The sequence below is a fragment of the Phoxinus phoxinus genome, assembly GCF_949152265.1.
Source record: "Phoxinus phoxinus genome assembly, chromosome: 22".
Lineage (NCBI taxonomy): Eukaryota > Metazoa > Chordata > Actinopteri > Cypriniformes > Leuciscidae > Phoxinus > Phoxinus phoxinus.
In genome coordinates this window covers 11,483,333-11,510,213 of record NC_136897.1, presented here as the reverse complement: position 1 = coordinate 11,510,213, position 26,881 = coordinate 11,483,333, and the positions used below count along the sequence as shown (strand labels likewise).

Genomic DNA, 26,881 nt, shown 5'->3' with positions numbered 1-26,881 from the left:
ATATTGATACATTTTTGGGCTATATAAAAAAAAAAATAGAGAACTATGATAGAAAAAAGGAGGAGAATGTATAATTCTTATGTGATTTTTTTCTAAAGCCTTAATTAACAAGTTTGAAAGCAAACCACGTAACTGGATTTTTTTTTCTAGCCTAGTTTGCACTCACACTAGAGATGAATTTAGAAGGAACAGCAGAAATATTAACATTTTGAGAGTCAGCGCATCTCACTTCCTTCCATAATTCCTTAGTAAAGGTTTTAGTCTGCATGACAGATGGCAGAATTAAGCCTGAAATCATGGCATAGAAGTTGCTTCATTTAATATTTGGATGTATCATTCAGAATGTAATTGGAAGAAAAACTTACAAGAGACAAACGTCTTCAAAAGAGTCAAAGATCCATGAAGTATTTAAATTGGCTGAAAACACTTTAATCCTTTTTTTAATTTTGAGAAGAGGATCAGAGGTATCAGTGACCATATTTATCGCAATGAACCAGCAAAGCAATTCATTTCTGAAATATTTGATTTTCAAATGTATTCCACAGTATGTCTGTTTTTGCCCTTTGATGGTGTTTATGCAGTTTTATTTGTACTCTAGATTTAGAAACAAAAAATCATATTTAAAAGAATATATTGGTGGTAAAATGTTAATAGTTTTAATTTGTCAATAATCATTTTGATTTGCCAGATTGGGATTACACTGATAAAATGTGTGGGAAAAGAAATGTTCTTATCAACCAAAATCGCTACTAAATATGTTTAATATCAAATTTGCTGCTGGCTGAACTTTTTGATGAATGACATCTTTTTCTTAATCATTCAATTAAGTAAGGGTGGACCGCTGCCCTTAAGGTGTCACAATCCATTAAAAGTCCTTTTCGGGCTCTATTCAGCTTGCATGTGGTTTAGCGTAGCTGCTGATTTATGGCCGCCACTGCAGTTTATGAACATTTAGCCCAGACAAATGATGTCTGTGTTCCATTTGCACCGGAATCATACTGTGCATGTTTAATGAGAGTGTGTGCTTGCCTGTGTGTGTAGTTTTGTAGCCCCCCCTCTTTTTATGTTGTGAAGGACAGATCCGCCTCAACTTGATGCTTTTATCATGGACAAAGCCCTGCTGGACTATGAGGTGTCCATTGATGCCGACTGCAAGCTGCTGACAGTTGGTAAACCCTTTGCTATTGAAGGTAAGCAGAATGTACTATCAAACTATTTTACTTGACACATTGGGCAGTTTATTGTGTAACATTAAAGAGATAGTTCACTTCACCCTCACCTTCATGTTGTTCCAAACCTTTCTTTCTCTTTGGACTCTATATTGACGTTCAACTGTATGAAAAGCAACAGTTACAACATTCTAAAGATTCTTTAGAGGCGGCCACATTAAGCAGGGTTGCCGTGGGTCCTTTAAATTCAGTTTTATCAAGTTTAAAGCCATAAAAAGTCTTAAGTGGCTTAAATTGAATACGAAAAGCTTATAAATGTATTATAATTTCAAGAGGTCTTAAATTTGGGACAGAAAAACAGGAAAAGTGAAATGGCCTAATGTTTGATTATTAAACTTCAAAAGGCTATGATTTAATTAAATGTTGCACGTTCTACAAGCTCATGGTTTCAGAGCAGTTCGGAATCAATGAATGGCGCAGATTTGAGCCAGGCAATTGTCGACTGCTTATGATCTACTGTTGATGAATTATGACATTGTTTACATTATGGTGTTTATATCACCAGCAAACTCGTCGCCATTCTAATAAGTGCAACTGCTTTGTATACAGGGGTTACCAGGGTACCAGTATTTCTTCTTTTCCATAAGCGCCACCTACTGTCAGATAGTGAATTTGCCTTTTCATTTAGCCAGTCTGCTGTTTAAAGGGTGCAATATGCAGGATTTTTCAAAAAAAACAAAGTATAGGCTCATACAAAAAATAATCCCTCTCAGTCATTACTTATGATCCACTAGAAGTGTGGTGGTGTTTGTGTACAAAGACCTTGGCTGCATCCAAAATAGCATACTTCCCTACTATATATAAACAGACTATGTGACAAAAGAAGTATGTCCGAATTCACAGTACTGATAAAAGAGTAGGCAAAAAGTACCTGGATGACTTATTACTTCCAGCTAGATTCTGAGTGTGCATACGATGTACACTTTACTATCCCATTATCCTACGGGAGAGGATTTGTGAATGGCATTGAACTGATGCTGGTAGATCACATGATAAAGACAACACGGCTAATGCGTAGACTGTAAAAAATATGGACTTCGTGTCCGTGACGTCACCTGTAGGTTTCTGAAGAGCATTTTTAAAGCCCAAAGGGGGCAGAGGTGTCCGTCGCCATCTTGGCCACGCGTCACTCCCGGATAACCAAAAATGGGCAAAGAGGCGACGTGACGGCTAACAGACAGCAGACAAACAGCTAGTATAGTGACAGCAGCGGCAATCCACCTGTCACTCAAGTGGCCACGCCCGTAATTATGCAGAACTTTACGGCTTAATATAATTTAAATGAATGAGTTATAAAAAAAGTACACCCCCCTCACAGTTGTCATAAAGGGAAAAATTATATGGACCAAAACCGCTTTTTGTACCAGGCTGTAAACATATTATGTTTTGCTGTAAAGTTGGGCATTAACATGGGGGGTATATTGACTCTCTTTTGTAGCCTGTCTCTAGCGGTCAGTCGATGAATTGCAGTTGAAGTCACTTCCGTGTTGGATTCAAAGAAAGAGACCGGTTGCCGCTTGGGCTAATGTAGAACGTCTGGATTGCATTCATAATACACATATTCGTACTATATAGAACATACATTTATTTGCAGTTGTGAAGTAATTACTTATTCAAAAGTACCTACTCAAAAGAGTATGAGATAGATGCAGATATTGTCCTCTGCCTGTATTTTCTTATTTTATAATTCTATTGCTGTGCTTGGAACGCTTCTGGACTGCAACCTTTGGCAAGTGTCATCTGTGCTATTCGCTAATGTTGCTATTGCCTTATTGACTGCTGTCTGTAACTTGACAGATTACTAGGCATTGTAATTACGTTTTAATGATGACGCGTAATTATTGTTTATTATAGCGAGCTAGACTGAAGATGGGTAAACAACTCACTCTCAAATTACAGTCAGTCATCAAATGATTAGCCTAACTGTTCGTTGCATACAGAAATGCCATTTATGCATGATGAACACACAATATTTGAAAAAATATTTGCAAAACACCTCATCACTTGTCTTCCCGCAGTTAGTCCGCTCTCGAGGCGCTGTCTCATGTGATGTGATGATGATGCCGGTTGGACTGTGTGTATTCTGTCAACTGCTATGATGTCAGGAGTAGAGGGGTCAAATATTAATGTTTACAATTTTTACAAAAGTAACAGAAAATCCTACATAGGATGCATATTAAATACATATTATATGTTATTGTACACACACACACACACACACACATACTGGTACGGGTGCTTTATAAGGACTTTTCCCCCTAAAAAGATCCATCCTGGTTTATGGGGACCCACCTTTCCCTTTGTCATAGACATTAATAAAAAATATTAAACTGCTCCTTATGGCATGGGGTAAAAATCTGACTGCTCAGAATTTAATTCTAATGAAACAGTCTGGTAATATGAAGACCTGACAAACTAAAGCACTGTAAGGACAGGGCAGGAGTGGGCGTTTCCTGATTTAATTATGACTTATGAGGACTACCCTGGTTTATCTGGACATCACTCACATACACACACACATCTGACCATTAATTATGAGGACTAACCTGGTATAACCTGGACTAACTTTACCCATGAGAGTGCCACATCACTTAAGTTTGTTTCAATACCAGCATATAGAAAAACAAAACAAGAAATTATCAGCAATTGTTCACCCTGGCTTAAACTTTAAGAGAGATTTCAGAAAACTAACCTGAGTTTGTAATGTGAGATTTAACAGGTGTGAAGTGAGTGAAGAGAGAAGAGAGAAGAGGGAAAGTGAAATACGGAAATATTTTAGCTTTAAAAATTAAGAAAATAAAAAACCAAAAGGAGAGTTTACTATTTAACCATCACTGACAAATGCATTCACCCACAAGTATTTTTCATAATTGAACCTTGAATGTCAGTCTTAATTTATTCATTAGATTTTAAGAAGTTTTGTCTAAAGATAGTTTTGAATAAAGCTAAATATTTCCAGTTGATTGGGTTTGGGTTTTGTTAATGTGAAAAGAGAAGATTGTTCAAGACTTGGTATTATTATCTAAATGAACATTGCTGACCATTTGGGTTTAACTGTACATCTGTAACCATATGAATCATGCATACACACACAACCCTAACTAACCCTTGATTATGAGGACATTTTGGGTTTAACTGGACCTCTCTCACACACACTCTCAAACACCTGACTAACCCTTGATTATGAGGACATTTTGGGTTTAACTGGACCTCTCACATACACACTCTCAAACACACACAAACACCTGACTAACCCTTGATTATGAGGACATTTTGGGTTTAACTGGACCTTTCACACACACACTCAAACACCTGACTAACCCTTGATTATGAGGACATTTTGGGTTTAACTGGACCTCTCACACACACACTCTCAAACACACACAAACACCTAACTAACCCTTGATTAGGAGGACATTTTGGGTTTAACTGGACCTCTCACACACACACTCAAACACCTGACTAACCCTTGATTAGGAGGACATTTTGGGTTTAACTGGACCTCTCACACACACACTCAAACACCTGACTAACCCTTGATTATGAGGACATTTTGGGTTTAACTGGACCTCTCACACACACACTCAAACACCTGACTAACCCTTGATTATGAGGACATTTTGGGTTTAACTGGACCTCTCACACACACACTCTCAAACACACAAACACCTGACTAACCCTTGATTATGAGGACATTTTGGGTTTAACTGGACCTCTCACACACACACTCAAACACCTGACTAACCCTTGATTATGAGGACATTTTGGGTTTAACTGGACCTCTCACACACGAACACCTAACTAACCCTTGATTATGAGGACATTTTGGATTTAACTGGACCTCTCTCACACACACATACACACTCTCAAACACCCGACTAACCCTTGATTATGAGGACAAACTGGGTTTAAATGGACATCACGATTAACTCCACACATAGCAGGAGTACCTGTATTAGAGTTAACCATACTAAACCAAATCAACTATTCTACGTTAAAGAGTGAATTCACAAATGATTGTGCATCTTTTTGCTGCCACTAAACCTGTAAAAGTAATACGCACACCTAAGGAAATAGTGCTACAATGTGCTGTTGCTATATCAACCAACATATACACGTGGTGCAAAATGAACCTGGTTGGAGAAAAGGATTAAAGATCAGCAAGTTTTACACTTCATAGAAGACTAGTTAAAGGACAATTAGATGAAGAAATGCAACTAGACAGCCAATAAAAACTAACAAAATTAAACTGAAAAGGGCAATTTTTATTTTGCAAATGGTAAAAAAAGGCTCAACAACTGAGGTCTAATAAGGCCATTATTAGAGATGCACCGATTGATCGGCTTGGGACCGGAATTGGCCGATTTTCACGTGATCGGCCATGACCGGCGATCGGCCAGTCAGTCTGACATATACCGATTTTATACCGGTCAAACGCACTCTGGCGCTGCATGATTAACATCGCGCAACATCAGCATCACACGTGCACACGGAACGCACATGTAGAAAACCTCATGAATTACGTCAGTTTCACACCGCAAGCGTGAGAGGCGCGTATTTTTTTCGGCGTGCATGTTAATCAATGAGTGCATCACACCGGGAGCAGGAGCAGAGCGTGAGCGTCAAGCAGGAGCGTCGCGTGAGCAGCAGTGAAGCGCAGAGTCTATTTTTGCTGCGCTGCTCAAACTCAATTAAAGTGAAAGCAGTTTTTTTGAGGTGCAAAATAAATATGATTTCACACAAAAAGTGCCAAAAATGCACTGAATTTGCATGTCTAGTGTGTTTTAACAAGAACTGGAATAGGCTATGTCAGAAAAGAAAATGAAGACTCAAAAATATTTATAGAAAATTCACCCATTTAAACTTGTTTTTATTATTCAGTTTGGGTAGAAGTATATGGTGTTTTATAAAAAAAAACATATAGAAAATAAATGTGTGTGCTGTTAAGTGGTTAGAAAAAATGAAATCGGAATCGGCTAAAATCGGTATCGGCAGGTCAACCTCGTAAAAATCGGAATTGGATTACAATACAAAATTGTGATCGGTACATCTCTAACCATTATGGGACTAAAGTGCATGAGGGAGTGTGCCTCAAAATGACCACAGCAACACACTGGAAATAAAACCAAATTAAATTGCCTTCCAGTAAATGCATGTATTTGTAAATTTCTTTCAAAACAGTGTTTTAATAAAAGTAAATAAAAGGATGTCTTGAACACTCTTCTGGCCCAACAACACTTTAGAGAACAAAACCCCCAGACATTAAAGGTTGTATCAGCGATTTCAGGCCCAAACATAAATGATCACATTCATCTAATCTTTCCTAACAATCCGCTAGCTGCCGCCCCATAAGCATGCCGTCCAAAAACTGCGTCTCTGTAGGCAGCCTAGGCTCTGAGATCTGCACACAAAAACAATGGGTTTCACCAGCCACCAAAACCAAAATAAACAGTGTTCCAACCAATCACCGCAAAATCTCAAACCACAACACCCCCACCTTTTGTGTGCAGATCTCAGAGCCTAGGCTGCCTACAGAGACGCGGTTTTTGGACGGCATACTTATGGGGCGGGCAGCTAGCGGATCGTTAGGAAAAATTAGATGAATGTGATCATTTATATTTGGGCCTTTTTTGGGCCTAAAATCGCTGATACAACCTTTAATGGAAGGCAACACTGATCTCTCGAAGAACTCTAAGATAATTTCTTTTTCAACATCAAACCTCGGTTCCTCACGAAATCCCTTATATTTTGGGCCGTTCTTTCTCTCAGGACAGGGTCCTCAGCAGTCTTGCACTGCTCACACTCTGCCTTTGTTGCAAGGTGTCCCTTTGAAATATGGACTCTGAAATGTTTCATGACAGCATTCACTTCATTTGGGCTCCATGGCCTTTTCACTATTCTCCTCAATTTGGTCTCTGTAAAACAAACAAACAAACAAACAAACAAACATACATATGTATACCTATACACCTATATGTATATACATGAAATAACTTTAATATACCCAAATGTTTAAATACCTCTGGAGTTCTCAGTTTCATCCTGATTCATTTGGCTTTTTCCTGAGGGGTAAAAAGCAACAATTAAAATGTATTCCAGGCCTATAATCTAAACCGTTTCGGACCATGTGAAATATCAGCAGATAAGCACACAGGGAAAACTAGTCTCTGGTCCTGTGTAACACGAAAAGGACCACTTTACACTGAAATGGTTTTTGGTGAACTGAGTAGTATTGGATGAGTTGATCAGAAAGATCAACACCTCCCATATTCTTGTTGTATTCAGTGACAGGGGTTGGGCATGGAATGGATTTCGTGTTCCAGCCTCCATCCTGAGTTCTTACCCTTCTCTGAACTGTGTTGCCAGAGAAGGCCGGGTGAATTGTGGAGCAGACAGAGACTTCCCGAGTGTCCATCCACTTTACGAAAACCAGAGGGCCGTCACGGATCCACCTGATGGTGCCCCTAGGATCCTTTTTGTTCATGGCATTTGTGGTTGTGCGGGGGCATCCTCGTCTGTTGTCCCTGTAGGTGCCACATGCTCCAAAGTTCATGCTGTAGAGATCCATGAATAGCTTTGGACTTGTGTAGAAGTTGTCTACATACACATTGTAGCCACTCCCTAGGAATGATTTGTTCATGAGGGACATAACCGAGTCGTATACCAGTCCTACACCAGAAGCAAACACAGACTTCCCCGTGTATACAGCAAAGTCTAAAGTGTACCCAATGCTGCTGTCTGCCAGCACAAAAAGTTTGAAGCCCCACTTAGTTGGCTTCGCCTTCATATATTGCGTCATGCCAGTGTGAGCCTTTGTTGCCACCATCCTCTCGTCCACTGAAAGGTTCTGCCGTGGGCGATAAAATGCTCTGCATGCATGTTTGATGTCATCTAAAAGGGGCTTCAGACGAAACAGCCGGTCATAAGCTGGTGTCCCTCTCTTCCGGTCGTTGTGGACATCTTCATCAGGGTCGCTCATGTGGATGTTCCAGGAAATGACCTGATACCTGTCACGTGCCATCACTGAGTGGGGAAACTGTTGGCTGAAAATGGTGTTTGTCCTCCAGTAGTCCCGGATATTTGTCAGTCTCACCAGTGCAAAAAAGAAAGTCAGTCCTAAATATTGGAAAAATTCTTGAACAGTTAATTTTTTTCCAGGAATATATTTTGCCACTGGCAATGTTTTTTTTGCAGCGTTTGTGTTTGTGTTATTACACAAAGTGGTTGCTGCACTGTCACTGACAAAAAGTTTGAAAAGGTCCAATGGTGTGTATATGGATGTGGGGCTGAGCTGATGTCCTGGCTTTATTGTTGGGACGAACCTTTTGGGCACTGGAGGGATGTCTGGCTGACTCTTACTGTTCCATGATGGAGTTGGGGCTGCTGGCTGTGGTGATCTAGATCTCGAACCTTGTGGATTCAGGACTCTGTCGACCCCTCAAGCTGCCGGATCTGGATCTTGACCTTGACCGCGCTCTCCCTCTAGACCGTGACTGCAGCCGTCCATGGCCTATTCTAGAGTGCGGATCGGGCCGAATTTTTCTGTCCGAGCCCGGCCCGCGTCCGACAGAGCAGTAACCGAACCCGACCCGAGCCCGACAGGCATACAGATATTTATGTTCGAGCCCGACCCGAGACCGAAAGTTAAAATTCCGGTTTTTTTATTCTCATACTAATGACACATGTACGTTTGTTTGTGTGGAAAGCCCGCTTTTATTAAGCAACTTAAGGAAGAGATTCAGAAATGTCAATAGATGAGCGTGTCACCGCGCGGAGCAACAAGCGCACGTAACACAGGCGTACATGCACGTGTTTCGTTGTCACGGCCCACGGCTACATAAACAAATTTCCGCACAAAGGAAGACAGATGTTATGGTAATATTTTACATATATTTTAATCACAAAAACGAACGTTTGCATCAAGTGAAAGCATCAGGCACATTGGCTACCTACATAATAACCTGTTTTAAATTTAAAATGTTCAATGCCTTCGCGTTGATGTGACCGAGCCCGACCCGAACCCGAACATCAATTCTAAATATCTGTCCGAACCCGGCCCGGCCCGTCGGGTACCGGCGGGTCCCGTCGGGCTCGGGTCGGGTATCCATCCTCTAGCCTATTCCTGGCAGCTGCTGGGATGCTGCAGCAGAAGTGGGAGGCTGGGATGCTGCAGCAGAAGTGGGAGGCTGGGATGCTGCAGCAGAAGTGGGAGGCTGGGATGCTGCAGCAGAAGTGGGAGGCTGGGATGCTGCAGCAGTTGTGGAAGGCTGGGATGCTGCAGCAGAAGTGGGAGGCTGGGATGCTGCAGCAGAAGTGGGAGGCTGGGATGCTGCAGCAGAAGTGGGAGGCTGGGATGCTGCAGCAGAAGTGGGAGGCTGGGATGCTGCAGCAGAAGTGGGAGGCTGGGATGCTGCAGCAGAAGTGGGAGGCTGGGATGCTGCAGCAGAAGTGGAAGGCTGGGATGTTGCAGCAGTTGTGGAAGGCTGGGATGCTGCAGCAGAAGTGGAAGGCTGGGATGCTGCAGCAGAAGTGGAAGGCTGGGATGTTGCAGCAGTTGTGGAAGGCTGGGATGCTGCAGCAGAAGTGGAAGGCTGGGATGCTGCAGCAGAAGTGGAAGGCTGGGATGCTGCAGCAGAAGTGGAAGGCTGGGATGCTGCAGCAGAAGTGGAAGGCTGGGATGCTGCAGCAGAAGTGGAAGGCTGGGATGCTGCAGCAGAAGTGGAAGGCTGGGATGCTGCAGCAGAAGTGGGAGGCTGGGATGCTGCAGCAGAAGTGGAAGGCTGGGATGCTGCAGCAGAAGTGGAAGGCTGGGATGCTGCAGCAGTTGTGGAAGGCTGGGATGCTGCAGCAGTTGTGGAAGGCTGGGATGCTGCAGCAGAAGTGGAAGGCTGGGATGCTGCAGCAGAAGTGGGAGGCTGGGATGCTGCAGCAGAAGTGGAAGGCTGGGATGCTGCAGCAGTTGTGGAAGGCTGGGATGCTGCAGCAGAAGTGGAAGGCTGGGATGCTGCAGCAGAAGTGGGAGGCTGGGATGCTGCAGCAGAAGTGGAAGGCTGGGATGCTGCAGCAGTTGTGGAAGGCTGGGATGCTGCAGCAGTTGTGGAAGGCTGGGATGCTGCAGCAGAAGTGGGAGGCTGGGATGCTGCAGCAGAAGTGGAAGGCTGGGATGCTGCAGCAGTTGTGGAAGGCTGGGATGCTGCAGCAGAAGTGGAAGGCTGGGATGCTGCAGCAGTTGTGGAAGGCTGGGATGCTGCAGCAGAAGTGGAAGGCTGGGATGCTGCAGCAGAAGTGGAAGGCTGGGATGCTGCAGCAGAAGTGGAAGGCTGGGATGCTGCAGCAGTTGTGGAAGGCTGGGATGCTGCAGCAGTTGTGGAAGGCTGGGATGCTGCAGCAGAAGTGGGAGGCTGGGATGCTGCAGCAGAAGTGGGAGGCTGGGATGCTGCAGCAGAAGTGGAAGGCTGGGATGCTGCAGCAGAAGTGGAAGGCTGGGATGCTGCAGCAGTTGTGGAAGGCTGGGATGCTGCAGCAGTTGTGGAAGGCTGGGATGCTGCAGCAGAAGTGGGAGGCTGGGATGCTGCAGCAGAAGTGGGAGGCTGGGATGCTGCAGCAGAAGTGGAAGGCTGGGATGCTGCAGCAGAAGTGGGAGGCTGGGATGCTGCAGCAGAAGTGGGAGGCTGGGATGCTGCAGCAGAAGTGGGAGGCTGGGATGCTGCAGCAGAAGTGGAAGGCTGGGATGCTGCAGCAGAAGTGGGAGGCTGGGATGCTGCAGCAGAAGTGGAAGGCTGGGATGCTGCAGCAGAAGTGGGAGGCTGGGATGCTGCAGCAGAAGTGGGAGGACCCTCCTCAGCGGAAGAATGGGAGCTTTCCTGTCTGGCTCGGGTGGGTGGGCTGGTGTCTTCATTATCATGACTGTAAAACAAATAAAGCAAAATATTAGATCATACATATCAGATCAATTAGTGTTTTTGTATGCGATTTCTCACATAAGATAACAATGGCTGAGATTGCTACTGTACCCCCCAACCCACCACAGCTATAATATGAGCACTCTCTCCCCAGCCAAAAGGTGTGACCAACCCCCCACTACAACATCCTTGAGACATTCTCTCCACAGCTAAAAGGTGTGACCAACCCCCCACTATCCTTTGTTTGTATCTCTAGGTAAACTCAGACAAACAATGGCTGAGACAAAGTGTAATCCACAACTCTTACTACTCTGTAACAAACATAGAAAACGAAATACTACTTTTACAGAACTTATTATTACATATTTAGACATTTTATTTTATTATTTTATTTTATTAGTTTTTTTTTTTAATATACTTTTACAGTAAATAAATAAATGGAACTTACTCTTCAGCAGGGTCTAGACCATCCTGGTAATCTAGTTCCTCATGAGTCAAAAAGCTCTCTTCTCCAGAAAATCCATCATCCTCCATGGCATCAAAAAAGGCCAGCGCTTGATTTAGATCCATGTTTCTCAATCTCTGACGATCCATTATTCTCTGTATATTCTTCAAAACTCGCGTCTTTCTGTGCGTCTCTCTCTCTCTCCCCTCGAAACCACTGTGCCGTGCGTCTCTCTCTCCACAATATCAGCCTTGGTTCATGCGTAATGACGCACACCAACGTGGACGACGGATCAGCCTGTCATTGGTCAACAACCTCACGCAAAGAATCACGTGATATCCAAAATGGCAGCTAGCAAAAATGACAGAAAATGTATAAATTATGGACATCAAGTGGATAAAACTTGGATATAAGCGTTTGGATTTATTGCTGAAACACTCTGAAAGGACGCACAAGTTCCAGGCTGGATAGAAAAACTTCTGTAAAAGCTAGAAAGACACCAAAGACACCCCCGTGACGGCTAGCTCGTTAGCTTTCTGCTGCAAAAAACGGTAAGAAAATCAATCAAATAATATAAATATTTATCGGAGGAGTCGTGTGGCGTCGTGGACGATGCCGTCGGGCTCAAAGGGTTAATGCAAATGGGTGGAGTGTCTGTTCCGGATGCCTCCTGGACGCCTTCCCGGGAAGGTGTTCCGGGCGCGTCCCACCGGGAGGAGACCCCGGGGAAGACCTAGGACAAGCTGGAGAGACTGTCTCCCGGCTGGCCTAGGAACGCCACGGTGTCCCCCCGGAAGAGCTAGAAGAAGTGGCTAGGGAGAGGGAAGTCTGGGCATCTCTGCTTAGACTGCTGCCCCCGCGACCCGGCCCCGGATAAGCGGAAGAAGATGGATGGATGGATTTGTTTTAGACAAATATGCTTGCACTCTGTCACCAACTAGATATATTTAAATTAATGTAGGCCACTTTTCACTGGTAACAAAAGACATTTAGCATTATCAGGACCCACAAATATTCCCCCACTGCATTATATATATATATATAGTAGTTTAATGTAGTATTGACACTAAAACTCGGTAAACTTGATTGTTTCCCCTCAAACAGTAATTTTTATTTTGGGTGTCCTATACACAATACATATTGTCACTATCCACAATATATATTGTTGCATTTTTGTATTGCGATACATTGCTTAATTGACAGCCAATCGGAATCAATTCTGCTATAACATGCTTCAATATATAAGCGGCAGTCAAAGATGCGATCACAATAAACAGAACGTTACCGTCTGCTGGTTGGACCCTAACACAGTTATGGTTAGTGTGAATGGGCCTTAACAGTTTACATCTCTGTGACTGAAAGTCACAAAGCATATCCAGATTGAAAAGTGTGCATATTGGGTCTACAGCTTATCCACAATAAAGAAGCAGCCGACACATACCCAAAGCAACATCTTTTCCTCAAACCCTATCCCTGACATGACGGTCCTCGTAGTGGAGAACTGTCCTTACATTTCAGGTCAGTGTCATGCCCATCCCCCAACGCACGAGTTATGAAAATGAATGAACCGAGCAAGGTACATTTTACTCGAATTTGAGACGTCACAACAGGGTCTTTAAGACGACAGTCCACGTCAACCAGTCTAGTATGGTGCCCAACCATCCTACACTTAACATTGCCTGTGTCAAAGAGAAGAAAACAATGAAGGAACATGCGCTCACTTACTTTCTGTTTCACTGATGAAGAAGGATTCACAATGCATTCAGTCACAGCCACTGATGTCTCGTCACACAATTCCTGTAATTATGAGAAAGACAGGTACAACACTGAGGCAAGGATGTTTGCCAATTGGTCACCGCAACTAATTCTAGTATCAACCAAAGTCTAAATATCTAGTGTCCCTTTCATTGCTCCGTCGTGCACAAAGCAGACATGCAGAATTTTTAAAAATAATCTGCATCATATAAAAAACTAACATTCATGAAATACAGAACATGGTTGACTTTCAGTGATAAATTCTTTAAGAGACTCACCCTTAAACGCCAAGGCCAAGAGGAATCCCCATAGTTGTATGTGACTTCCTCATCTGGAAAGATATGTCTTATACTAAACAGACACAGGTGTGGCCTTCCGTCAACAATGATTGTCTTGACTTTGCAATTTGGATCATTCACCAGTCGTCCAAGTGAATGTCCACCGTACTCTTTTGTTGCATCTATGCTGTGATAAAAATAGTGCAGTAAGAAACTTAAAACATAGGCACACACTGAAACATACGGTTCTAACTGAACATTTGGGTTAGGCTAACCTTGGCCTATTTAACCTATATTCAAATACACATTGTGAAAGTTAACTTGACTTCCTAAGAATTTAATAGGTCAGATGATCCACTTAAGGTAAAAAAATAATACCCCAGTTGAAAAATAACCATGTTATTGATTATTTATCACTAACTAATAAGTTCCTCATGTTATGAGAACCATAGCAAATCTGCTATTGTAATAGTGCTGCACGATTAATCTTATCGCAATCGTAATCGCGATGTCAAGCCTGTGCAATTATATGACGCAAAATGCTGAGATTTTATGTAAAATAAACAATGGGCTGGTACGCAATTAACGCAGCATCTGTTATTTTTTGTCATCCTTTGGCTAGTGTTACATGATAATGCTCTCATGCGATTGCTTAAAACCATTCATGCGAGACAAGTCAAAAGAGAGCGCGCTGAATAGGGATGGGCATCGTTAAGAAATTATCGATATCGATGCCATTGTCAAGTCTGCTTATCGATGCGATTCCTTATCGATTCCCATATCGATTCCTGTACTATTTGCTGAACACTTACAGGGTGGCTTTGAGAGTTGTTGGCTTTGAATGTCTCATTTAAAGTGGTTTTAGAGAATGAAAACCAAGTGTGGAATATCAATACAGAAGTTGAATGCTTCTGTAAAAAAAAAAGTGAACATTTCTAAAACAATGATTCTGATCTTGATTCAATATCGATTCCTTTGGATAAATATTCGGTACAGTAGATGCGTTAATATGTTAATTTTTCTCCTCCCAAAATTGTCACAGTGTCTGGTGGTTCCCTGGGTTTAACATTAGAGGTCTCAGTTTTCACGGTGTCTAGGCATTTTCACTACACTTCCCATAATCCTGTCTGTCACTGATTGTTCATTTCCTTCAGCTGTCTCGTCACCTTGTTTGCACTTGTGTGTATATATACCCTGTCTGTTTCAGTGTTTGTCACGGAGTCCTTGTATAATGTCCCCACACTTCCGTTGTGCTTTGAGCCTGTTTCCCTGTCGTTTGTTTATTTTTATGTTTGGATTGCTTACATGGTATTTGACCCCTGCCTGGACTGATCGTGAGTACGGATTACCCAATAAATATCATTGCGCTTGGATCTCTAATTCCCTGTGTGTGCGTGTCGTGACAAAAATAATCTCACCTAATGCAGAGCCCTGTCAGCTGGTATTATTATTATTAAAGGTTAAAAATAGCATCTCAAATTATAATAAAATGTGTTTTTTTATGACAACCTTATAATATATTAATGATATAGGTAAAAATATAATAAATATGTAATATATTATATTTAGCAAAATACTCCTCTCAACAGACAATTTTTTAAGTCTACCTACGTGCTGTGATTATTTAATGGCTTTCCGGTGAACGTAACATTACGTGACTGAGCTGTTTAGTGTTTATGGACCTCTTTCTGAGGTTGAATAACACTTGATCGATTTTATTACATTTCGGTAAGTTGAACTGTATCTTTCAAATAACTTATTGATCATTCGAACTTAAGTTAATTTAGGCTACTATTAACTTAGTAGTAGCCTAACAGATGATCGGCTCACGTGCCGCTTGAACTGAAATCTGTCACGTCAATTTACAAGCACCAAAACGGTGTTTATTGTTTGAATTTTGTAATTAAATTGACAGAATCTGAGAGCTGAGAATTAGTTTCTCTAGTATAGTGTCAATAGTACCGTACGTTTCTCTGTCGGTGCTTTCTCTGCGTGAGAAAATGGATGTGTGGCGTGAGAGCGTGTGGAAAGTGACAACTGCGGGAGTCTCACGGTGAATTCGTGAGAGTTGGCAGCCCTGCGTCCAGATTAAGTTTGTAAATGTTTTTGGAGGGTGTGCTTGTGCAGCCAAGAGTTCATTTGCTTTGTTGTTTTTGTATCTCTATGGCAAACGCGCTGAGCGCGTTCGGAACTACGGGAGCCCAGACCGAGCGTCGGCGGATGTTAAAGAGAAAACCGATTTTCATTCAAACATATCGACGTACACTACACATTCGAGTTAATCAATAAAATATATTTATCTCCCAGCCTAATGGAAAGGAACATTCGGAATCGTTAGTGGAATCGTTAACGTGTGGACGTGTACGATTCCGATGGATCGGAACTAGGGATGCAAACTATTAATCGACGATCGATTAATTGTCGATAATACATTAATTGATCAAACTTATCGATCATCGATTAAGCAGGTTCATGCGCGTGCGTGCTGCTCAACCGCGAAACACAAGCGAGCGCGTCGGAGTTATGTTTGGGACTATTTTACACCATCATGACTATAAGTTTTCGTGTGCATTCGCAGCCTTTTGTTTTGTGCAAATGTAAGTTGTAATAGTTTATTATGTGTACGCTTATCTATATCTGATTTATCTCATATTGGATGCATTTGGTTAAGAATTGTTGAAGCGTGATCTTTAGCGCGCGCAGCTCAAACGGCAATGCACGGCTAATAATGACTATTGGGACTGTCATATTACATAACATTATAAAGAGAACAATAGTGTAATAAAACATTGTGAAGTATTTGGGTTTAGTTGCCGTGTCGCGTTGTTCCAGGAAGAGCGTGTCCACAACATGAGTCATTCTGAATGGCACGTAACTCAAGTTCACTTGTGCATTCACGTCATTTTGTGCAGATATAATTTGTAATATAATGTTTATTTTGTATATATCGGACTAATCTCATATAGGTTGCGCTTCTTTGAGTTAAATAACGCGCTAGCAAAGTGCTCAACGGTTATTCATTCAGCGCGCGCCGCTCAAGCAGCAATGCACGACTAATAATAACGATGATTAATTTGGGACTGTCATATTACATAACATCAGAACACTATTTTATTAAATCGTTGTGAATTCATTGGGTTTAGTTGCCGCTTTCAGTGCACGTCTAACGTAACACACTGCAAGCACGCATCTGAGGCGGCGTTGGTGACACGTTGTATTATTAGTCGTTATATTTGATTATTAAATAATTAATTTAATTTAATTATCATTCACATCGAAACATTTTACAATCCTACTAGCCCTTTATTTGGATTAAAAGCCATTCTCATTCATTTGGTGAGTAACATAGCGTTTTTAACAAACTCTGCATGCTGTTGGCCATATGCACTGCAGCAGACGCATAACTGATCGTTAATTTAAATTACGATCGATCATGGGAATTTGTGAAAATTGACATCCCTTCAGTTCTATATTTGAAGTTTCCAGGTCTAGTAATCTTACTGTTACCTTTCTCAGACCAAGCATCAATAAGTGCTGCTAATGTTTCAAGTTTTTCAAGTAGTTCATATAGATTTTTATTTAACATTTATTTTATGTTGCTTAATGTTTGCAACAGGTGAGCCAGTGCACAATTATTTTTTATGTATTTTAATTTTCTGTGCATAATTTATTTTGTTAAACTACATAAATGCCATTCTGTACCGTATCCCAACTGTTACAATAAAACATAATTTGAGCAACATAACATGCATTTTTGTTCAGTATATAAGCAATATTTAGCTTTTTATGTTAAAGACACTGTTGATACCGTGAGAAATGTACATTCTCAGGAAAATAGCCGCTTATCAGTTAATCGTTAATCGATCGATAATGTCAATCAACTAATGATTAATGAATTAATCGATAATTTGCATCCCTAATCGGAACGTTTGGAACCGATTCCCAAGCCTAGCGCTGAATGTCCGACTGTGACTCATAGAAAGACACGCGCCAGAAATAGTTCTCTTTCGCGCTTGAACGAACAATAACACACAATTATGCCAAAATGTCATTTGTCGAGTATCTTCATAACATAAGAGCAGTCTTATGATGGAGGTATAGAGTTGTGAGAGAATGAGGCGCATGTGAGATCCGCGTCTCTGTCAGCAGCGGCTGCTCTTAAAGGGCCAGCAGCCAAAGCTTTCTGTCAGTAAAGTTAATCAAAGAACAAAGGGGACAGAGAAAATTACTCACTGCTCTTGACTAAAGAACTTATGTAGCTTTAATAAGGATTAGTCTATTTATTATGTTTGATAACTTTATAAAATTTCTGTATACCTGAAAGCCAGGAAGGGCACAGGTAAATATGACATTTATTATGGGTTTATGTGAGGATTATTTGAAGTTCACTTAAATTAAAAGCTGTTATATTTAATGAAGTCTAATAAATGTTTTTTTATTTTTTATTATAGCTTTCAATTGAAATGATGGAATCACTGTAATGTTGGATGGCTATAATTAATGTTTTTAATGGGGGTGGATTAATTTATATCCAGACATCAATGGCTTCGATGTTATCAATCATTTAGTTGTTGTTGCTAGTTTGAGTTGAGAAATACACATTTCAGAATTATCACTAATCTGTGTGCATTTTGCTTTAGATCCAAGCAAGTAGACTCATGAAACCATTTGTTTATTATATCGCAATTGCATATTCCAATTGCAATATTGACCTCAATCGCAATCATAACTGTTTTTATTAGAATGACATGCAACTAGTTTGCTCTGAATATGAACCAAAAATAAATAAATAAACCAAAAAAGAAACAGCCAGCTTACCAATAACGTGTTCCATTCCATGTGAAGTCAAACAAGTAGTTGCCTTGAACATCTTTAACATGTTTACTTTGAGAGAGAATCCCACGGTATTCAACAACAAAGGTGGATGGTTCAATGTGCTCAAGTGCAAACACACCTCTCCCTAAAAGAGCAAAATAATATATAATAATACAAATAAAACATGAATCCAAGTGCACCTATATGTTACACAGCTAACCAACCTATCCTTTTAAAGAGTTAAATCCTGTAAAACTGTGTAATGTAATATGAGGTGCAAGAAAGAAAAAAAAATCAAGCATTGGTTTTCACTGTGATATAGTCTACTAGTTGAATTTGGTTGTAACCAAATTAGGTACAACAAATAAAATAAAATAGAAATAAATACTTAACTATGTATACAGAGAATAATGTAAACATTATTCTCTGTATACATAGTTAAGTATTTATTTTAAAATAATAATAATAAAAAAATTGTTTAAAGTTTTTTTTTTTTCCATCTCTTAACCTTTATGAAAATGAGCGGCTTACCCAAGGGTAAAATGTGTGAATGTGAAAGATCATGTCCAGACTGCCAGCAATAGGCCTACTTTTCATTCTTACAAGTGCATGCCTACTTTATGATTTGATTTGCCTGCAGTCTGAACATAGTCAAATTGCCTTGTGGTGCACAATTTACCTTTGAATGTGTTGATTTGTCGTCCCTCAATGAAGGCTTTGTCTTTGCCCGACAATATGTGTTCTTTTGCATCCTGCTCGGGTTTTATTATCTTCTTTCTTAACATGTTGACTGAAAACATTCCAGACAACATAATTAGTATGTGTATATATATATATTACATAGATAGATAGATGCTTTATATACAGTACATTATTGTCAGACTGTAGTCTATATCAATAAATACAACATTTTACACATAAATAGTTGATAAGTGAGGTTTTGAGACTTGCTACTTTTGATAAGAAACAGTCTCCGATTTCAAATTCAGTCCATTTTAATACCATTTTATCACTCTTTAATGCCTCAGATCAAACGAAGCTAAACTCGTTAACTTACTTAGAAAAATTAACTATAGAGAGAAAGTTTTAGAAAATGTTACATGTATTACACCTGATTTACATTCAAATAATAAATGTAAAAACAAATTGGAAATAGAATCGAAAGAATGTGAATTAAAATTGAATCATAAAATGTCTGCTAATATCCAGCCCTAAAATGAATAAACTAAATATTTTTTCAAGTCATTCTAATGACAGTAACATTAAATTAATGAAAGTATACTTTTACATTAGTTTCGTTTCTGTTTATTTAATAAATTTCTGTATCTTACTGTATTAAACTGTAAATTCATCCACTCAACTTTACCAGTCATCATGATGACATGACAACATAGATTTGATTTATTTCAAAATGTAAATTAATTCTCTCAAGCATCCATGGAGATGTATCTTTCATCAACTAATACTAATACTTGTATGTGTCTATGAACAACAAGAGAATTTCGTTTAAGTACCAAACAAAACAAAAAACGTGAATAGCATGTGCAAGTTGTTTGGATACGCCATTTTAACTGCTTATGGACTTATATTAGCCCGATAAATGGCCACGTTTAAAGTAATGTAACTAACGTTATTCAAAACTGTCTGACTCATGACACTTAACTCCACAAAGGTAGAATATATAAATAAACGCACTTACCTTCCTCGTGATAAAGTGAAAATCTCCCACTATAGCTCGTCAACTTCGCTCGAATTCTGCTAATTAATCTTTCATGATGATGATTAACCTTCAGATTAATCCATAGACAGTGGATTAATCACACCGTCACACGTCTGCGATAGAAGATCAGAGGCGCAGGCGCGCTGACTTTGACGGATGTGAAATGCAGCCAATCACTGACGAGGATTCCAGCAGCCAATCACTGACGAGAATTCCAGCGTTCCACCAATGAATCGCGCTTGGGCGTGGTCTGAGTGTTTTAGCGTCGAATTTCACATAGACAATCACTGACGAGGATTCCAGCGTTCCACCAATGAATCGCGCTTGGGCGTGGTCTGGGTGTATGAAATGTGTATGATACTGCAGTAGCGTCGACTTTCACATAGAGGGAGATTATACACTCTGAGCATACACTGGCACACACTGAAAACGGGTACAACGGATTTATAAGGACATATTGAGAAAAAGCGGGAGGTGGTTAGGCGCAGCCTGATAAGCCTTTCTACACTGCTCGACTTATGAGGACATTAGTGCTGTCCTCGTAGTTACGGTATGTCCTCATAGAGTCGGTATGTATCCATGGTTTTTGTCCTCATAATCCGGTCGCACCAACGCACACACACACACACACACACACACACACACACACACGTGCGTATGTGTGTGCATGTTTTTATATCCTGGTGCATGGGAGCTTCAGCTTGAATGCACACAGACTCATGGGCAGAGATGGGCACAAATACATCAAAATTGATTTAATTACAAATTACTTACTCATCAAATTTATTTAAATAAAATACAAAATACTGCTGTGAAAAAAAAGTAATTTGAAAATACAAAAATACAAACAAAATGTACAGTCTTTCGTAAGTGTGGAGTTAGATGCATGTAAGACTATAGAATATCGGAATATCTTTGTTTAGTGATGAAGATGCGCTTTTATCGTCCATGTTGCCACATACTGTCAAAAGATCTTTATGCCTATAACACTATATTGGTATTGTATTACACAAAAACTAGTTAATGCTGCTGTGAGGGTGTTTCTAATACCGCAGCTGTGACAAAGTTTACATATTTCTCTCTTCTGCCATTATCGATCTATCTCAATTTTTTTTTTACTCTTTTTGAAAGTTGTGAAAACACTGTTGTGGCATTTTTCTTTTGCTATTTGAGCAAATGGGAACACAAAAAAGATATATTTAATGTAGTCTCTCATTCACTGCTTTAGAAGTTTACCCAACTATGAAGCCTTCCACTTCTGAGTAACCCGGAAATGTGACCAGGGTCAATAGGATGTCACATCACGTGATTTTCTTGCCAAAAACTGTGATAGAAAATTTAGTAGTCCTATTTGTATTTTTGGTTAATAAAGGCCTTCTGAAGCGAAGTGATGCGTTCGTGTAAGGAAAAATATCCATATTTAAAACTTTATTGACTAAAATAACTAGCTTCTGGCAGACGGCCCACGCAAGTCGACTTGCGCCACAAGAGTAACCAGTGACGCATGTATGACGTAGGATGTAGGAGTAGCGAAAGAGTGTTACGCTTTCGCCGTAAATCGATGCGTACGGCCATCTGCCAGAAGCTAGTTATTTTAGTCGATATTTAGTCGATGTCACCGCAGGGCCCTAAATTGAGGTAGGCTACCCAACAAGCTTATAAATCATACAGAATGAGTTTTTTTTTTTATTGTAAAAATGCAGAAAGTTTTCTCTGATGGGTAGGTTTAGGGGTAGGGTTAGTTTAAGGGGACAGAATATACAATTTGTAAAGTATAAAAAATATTATGTCTATGGAGAGTCCCCCACAAAGAGTGTGTGTGTGTGTGTGTGTGTGTGTGTGTGTGTGTGTGTGTGTGTGTGTGTGTGTGTGTGTGTGTGTGTGTGTGTGTGTGTGTGTGTGTGTGTGTGTGTGTGTGTGTGTGTGTGCGTGTGCAGACAACATTTTTACTTATCCCTTTTATTTTAAAAAATGGTTTAAAGGCTGAAATGTGGGGTTTAGCATTTCACAAAATGTTTACCTTTTTGTCGAAAACAGTATTACATTTTGTTGTTCAGGATGTTACCATTAATTTAGTTTAATTTGTTCTGGTCTTATAAAGCCTTAAATTTTATTTAATACAGACCCTGGTTGCCATGTTGAGATCAAATGATCAGACAAAAAACTGCTGAAAATGATCGCTTTTGCATGATAGATATCAATAGTTCATATAAAGTAAGTTTAATGCCACTGTTGTAATGATTAGCAAACGTAAAGCACCTTTTATAAATCATAAGTTTCGATTTTTGATTTTTACATTAAACCATTCATATTTTATCAATATATATAAAGGCCAGAAAAAGATCAATTGGAATACCATATTATTTTTCCCTCTACTGTCAAAGTTAGGGGTTGTGAGATGTGGTGAGAACTCGGAGATGCAAAAAAATAACGTGCTTTGTTTTTGACAAAAAAACAAAACAAACAAAAAGTATTGCATGCACAAGACCAGCATCAGGAAAAGGCTAGATTAGGCATGGTAACAGGATCAGGCAGGACACAAATGGTACATAAGACAACGAACTGGCACAGGACTGAAAGCACAAGGAGAATAAATAGGCAGAGCAAACGAGTAATGATCGAGGACATGTGTGGCAAATGAACCAATAATCAGATAACAAGAGGAGTGGGGTTAGACAATAGACAGGAGAGCACATGTCACAAAGAAACAAACATGACAAGCCATGTGCTCACACCAAACATGACAAAAAAACTAAAACAAAACAAGAGCACATGGTCAGTGAACACAATCTCACAAGCCATGTGCCCAAACTTGACACGAACACGCCTGCGTGTCCACACAGCACAAGACATACATGACATGAAAGCACACGGCCGAAATAAACACAAACTGTGTGAAACACAGAACACAAAACACACGCGGACAGAAGAGTGTACGCCGCGAGCGAACTCGAAACCACATGCTCACCAAGACTAGACATTAGGAGTGTCAGGGCTCTGTCACCAAACCAAGAATAAACAGACCGAAGTGACAGAACCCTGACATGGACATGACGAAATCTGCTATGTAATGTCATTCACTGAGCAAAATGGGTGTAATTATAATTCTGGACTGCCATCAGGGGGGTAGATACTGTGCTTGAGGGGAATAAAGAGAACAGAGACCAATTGGGCAGAAATATTCAAACTTTACATTTGCATATTTTAACGAATCCACAACTGACAAGGAAAGAAAAAAGTAAGAAGTCAACTTGGCACAGATCTCTCCTGCTGTCATGCATTTTAGTGGAGAAGCCAATTTAAATGCAAACCTGGGTTGTTTTCCTGAGCTGCCTATACAGGAAGCACAGCTCTTTCTAGAAGGAGGCACTGAAAGGTGTGCTGTAGGAAAGAGAGAACGTTGGGGAAAAATTGTGGTCCAGTTTGTAATTTTTTCATTTCCTCAGCTGGGTGTCTGGGCTAATTGAGCTCATGCCCCGCTCGAGTCGTGTTAATAAGCATATGCCTGTTGTCTCAGGTCTTGTGTCTGTTCATTCTCACTCAGCACGTTTAATACCTCTGTAAACGTGCTGGACATTGTTATGCATGTTTTTAATGGATTAATAAGCATGGTCTCATGCATCAGCCATAATTTAACAGAGAGGTCTTGCCCTTCAGTTTTACCCTTAAATGGTGCAAAATTATTTGTCACAGTCGGGAAATTGCTCAGAATTTTCTCAGAAATTGTAGAGAGGCACAGAATATAAATAAATTACCCCCGGTTTCACAGAGAAGGTTTAAGCTAGTCCCAGACAAAAAATGCATGTTCGAGCTGTTTTAACTGAAAGCAACTTGCACTGACCAGTGCAACACTGTTTTGTCTCAAGATGCACACCAGTAATCTTTTTTTTCTAGGGCACATTTATAAAAGCTACTTAAATGCCCTAATTGAACTAAGGCCTATTCCTGGATTAGTCTAAGCCCTGTCTGTGAAACCGGGACTTAATCTTAGATACACTGCAAAAAAAAAAAAAAAGTTTATTAATCAGTATTATTGTCTTGTTTTCTTGTATACTAAAAACAAGATTAATTTATTTCATAGTCACAACTAACATTTAATATAATACTCCTTTAATAGTTTAATAAATAAAATATATTTTAAAGAGTATACTTCAGTGTGAACTGAATGTAATGCATTCGGACACGCATGTTAAATGAAAATGTATTAATTTCAAATTTTAAGTTTACATTTATTTGAACTTTAGAGCGCTTTTGGCTGACAGACGTAGGACTTAAGTACATCTTTATATATAATTTCATACTGTCTTTAAATATGGTTAAAATGCACTGCTGAATGCAATTAACAATTAACAATCTCTTGCCTTGGTTGTTGCACCTGCTCTTTGACCTTAAGGCTTGAGTTGTACCATCTGCCTAGGCTTTAGACAGGCACTATTGGTATTGGGTCGTCCCTGATGCAGAACCTTGTGTCTCTAAGCATCCATTTGACTATGGAGATGCTGCCAGCTCATGCTTGTACGCTCTAAGCAGCCAGAGAATCCTGGAATTCCTGCTTTCTGTACAGATACATCAATGTATTTGTTTTTTTCCAGAAACGCAGACAGCATCGGTGCTTCTATGCTAAAAATTATTTTGCGTAATTAAATTACCCTCGACGTTGAAAGGGTGCATCAGACATCAGCCAATTTCGGCCAATCTGCCTGATTGGCCGAAATTGGCTGATGTCTGATGCACCCTTTTCTTTTGGTATTAGCACGCCGCAAGCTCTTTGCCAAGCCTTGGGTACTCTTTGCTTCTACCATACTTCCATCATGAGGCTCCACAGAAAGCGTAGGATGTCCAGTGCGTTCTTGTAGAGCTTTTATGGTACTCCGTTAGACCTGATTGGCCGAAATTGGCTGATGTCTGATGCACCCTTTTCTTTTGGTATTAGCACGCCGCAAGCTCTTTGCCAAGCCTTGGGTACTCTTTGCTTCTACCATACTTCCATCATGAGGCTCCACAGAAAGCGTAGGATGTCCAGTGCGTTCTTGTAGAGCTTTTATGGTACTCCGTTAGACCTCGGAGCAGATTCTGCTATTGTTTGCCAGACCGTGTTTTCTACCTCTTTCCATTTAGGAGGGTTAGTGTCCAGGTTGAATTCAGGTGGTTGAATTGGCGGGTTGTCAGGTGGGATGACTGTCTGCTCATGTCTTTTTGTGTCATGGTGGACGTTTTCCAGGTGTTTCTCGAATTCCTGCCTTGATGTTTTCAGAGTTCCACTTTTTTCCTTTGCGAAGAGGTCTTTGACGAACTTAAAAGGGTATTTATTGCAACAGGGTCTTTGCTTGTTCATTCTTCTTTTCTGCCTTTTGCAGACTTGCTCAACATCAACCTCTCAGTGTCGGAGGCTCTTTTTCACTGTTTCTTCTGTCTCCTCTCTTTGACTAGCCTCTCAATCTCTTGCTGCCTTCTGGATTTGGCTGGTGTGGTAGTTTATTTCCTGTCTGAAGTGCTCCTTCTCCGTAGGTTCCACTTTCAAGCTTCCACTGCTGTGCCTAGAAAGACGTCTAGAAAGACGGCAACTGTCTCAAAACAGAGACTTTCTTACTGGATTGTGGACGCTGTCGCGTTTGCTTACGTGTGCCAGGGGAAGGTTGTCCCCCCTAACATATGAGCTCATTCGACGAGGGCTGTTGCCTCTTCGTGGGCCTGGTCTAGAGGTATGTCTCTCTAGGATTTATGTTTTGCTGCTGGCTGGTCTTCTCAGAACACCTGAGAACACCTTAGAACATTTTACAAGCTGGATGTACCGTCTGTGGCGTCTTAAGTGCTTCTGGTGAGTTAAGTTCCTTCCTCATGTATTGTGAACTGTTCTAGTTGTACGCAGTGGTTACTGCTATGCTGTTGACTCTGTGTATATGGCTACTAGTGATTAATAGAGCTGTTACTGTTAAAGCCTTTGACACTGCGTTTACTTTCATGCTTGAGTGCGTATTGTGTTGTGTCTGCCCTAGATCAGTGCAGCCTTCGCTTACATTGCGTTTGTATATGCACATTTTGATAAGGTCGGGATGATGTCTCATTGGTCTAGTTCCACCTATAAGATGCGAGAACTCCTAGCGGCACGGCTATTGGCTGACTGTCTCTTCCGTGGCTGGTGTAGCTTGGCCCCGTTTTCCCCGGGCTTATCTTCACTACTCTCACGGCGGGATTTAATACAGTACCCGCAGCGTAGCTACGTAATGTAGAATTACCGCTCTTGAAAGGGAACATCTCCGGTTACTATAATAACCTCGGTTCCCTGAGAGGTGGGAACGAGACATTGCGTTAGCCGCCATGTTCGCTGTTCGATCAGCTGTGCAGCGTTCAGTCGTAATTCTGACGCAATTGTACGATAGTAACCGGAGACGTTTCAAAAAAAAAATTCCCCTGTAATTTAGCCAAAATCTCACATTATAATGAAGAGCTATGCACAGGCTATTTTGGCTGTGTCTCGAGGACAAATGCAAGAAGCTCTTCTCCGCTCCTCAATGACATAAAAGATTACCCTTTATATACTGTATAAAGTGTTACTTGAGTAAAGAAAACGCAGTACTTATTCAAATAAGCAGTTCTGAATTTACCGTTAAAAAGCAGAGACGCTCCAAACTGCTTGTGGCACTTCATTCAGGATAGAGATGTTATGAGGTTTGACTGACAGTTTGAGGAGCCAATGGAGTTACGAGATTTGGTCACAAGGTCTTTATAATACTTCT

At 40.6% G+C, this 26,881-nt stretch overlaps 2 protein-coding genes across 2 annotated transcripts in view; one reads left to right on the top strand and one right to left on the bottom strand.

Annotated features, from left to right (window-relative positions):
• grin3bb (glutamate receptor, ionotropic, N-methyl-D-aspartate 3Bb) overlaps positions 1–26,881 on the top strand; it is an 88,994-nt gene that overhangs the window by 48,930 nt on the left and 13,183 nt on the right. Inside the window, exon 5 of the mRNA XM_079598479.1 lies at positions 1,075–1,190. Within this exon, the coding sequence (XP_079454605.1) occupies positions 1,075–1,190 (116 nt within the window). The remainder of the gene's footprint in view (positions 1–1,074; positions 1,191–26,881) is intronic.
• Positions 11,543–19,891, bottom strand: LOC306991043 (histone-lysine N-methyltransferase set-1-like). The gene is made up of 5 exons (XM_079598480.1): positions 19,104–19,891; positions 18,428–18,569; positions 13,610–13,796; positions 13,302–13,373; positions 11,543–11,927 (listed from the first exon to the last, which is right to left on the bottom strand). Exons 1-5 carry the CDS (start codon positions 19,234–19,236, stop codon positions 11,877–11,879), a joined length of 585 nt encoding a protein of 194 aa, XP_079454606.1. The 5' UTR covers positions 19,237–19,891; the 3' UTR covers positions 11,543–11,876.

Excerpts from the sequence above, each read along its gene's own strand:
- LOC306991043 (XM_079598480.1), bottom strand. The coding sequence starts at position 19,236 with ATGTTGTCTGGAATGTTTTCAGTCAACATGTTAAGAAAGAAGATAATA. Across the intron at positions 18,570-19,103 it reads ACAAATCAACACATTCAAAG|GGAGAGGTGTGTTTGCACTT; the intron begins GTAAATTGTGCA and ends TTGCTCTTTTAG. Across the intron at positions 13,797-18,427 it reads TGGAATGGAACACGTTATTG|CATAGATGCAACAAAAGAGT; the intron begins GTAAGCTGGCTG and ends TTTTTATCACAG.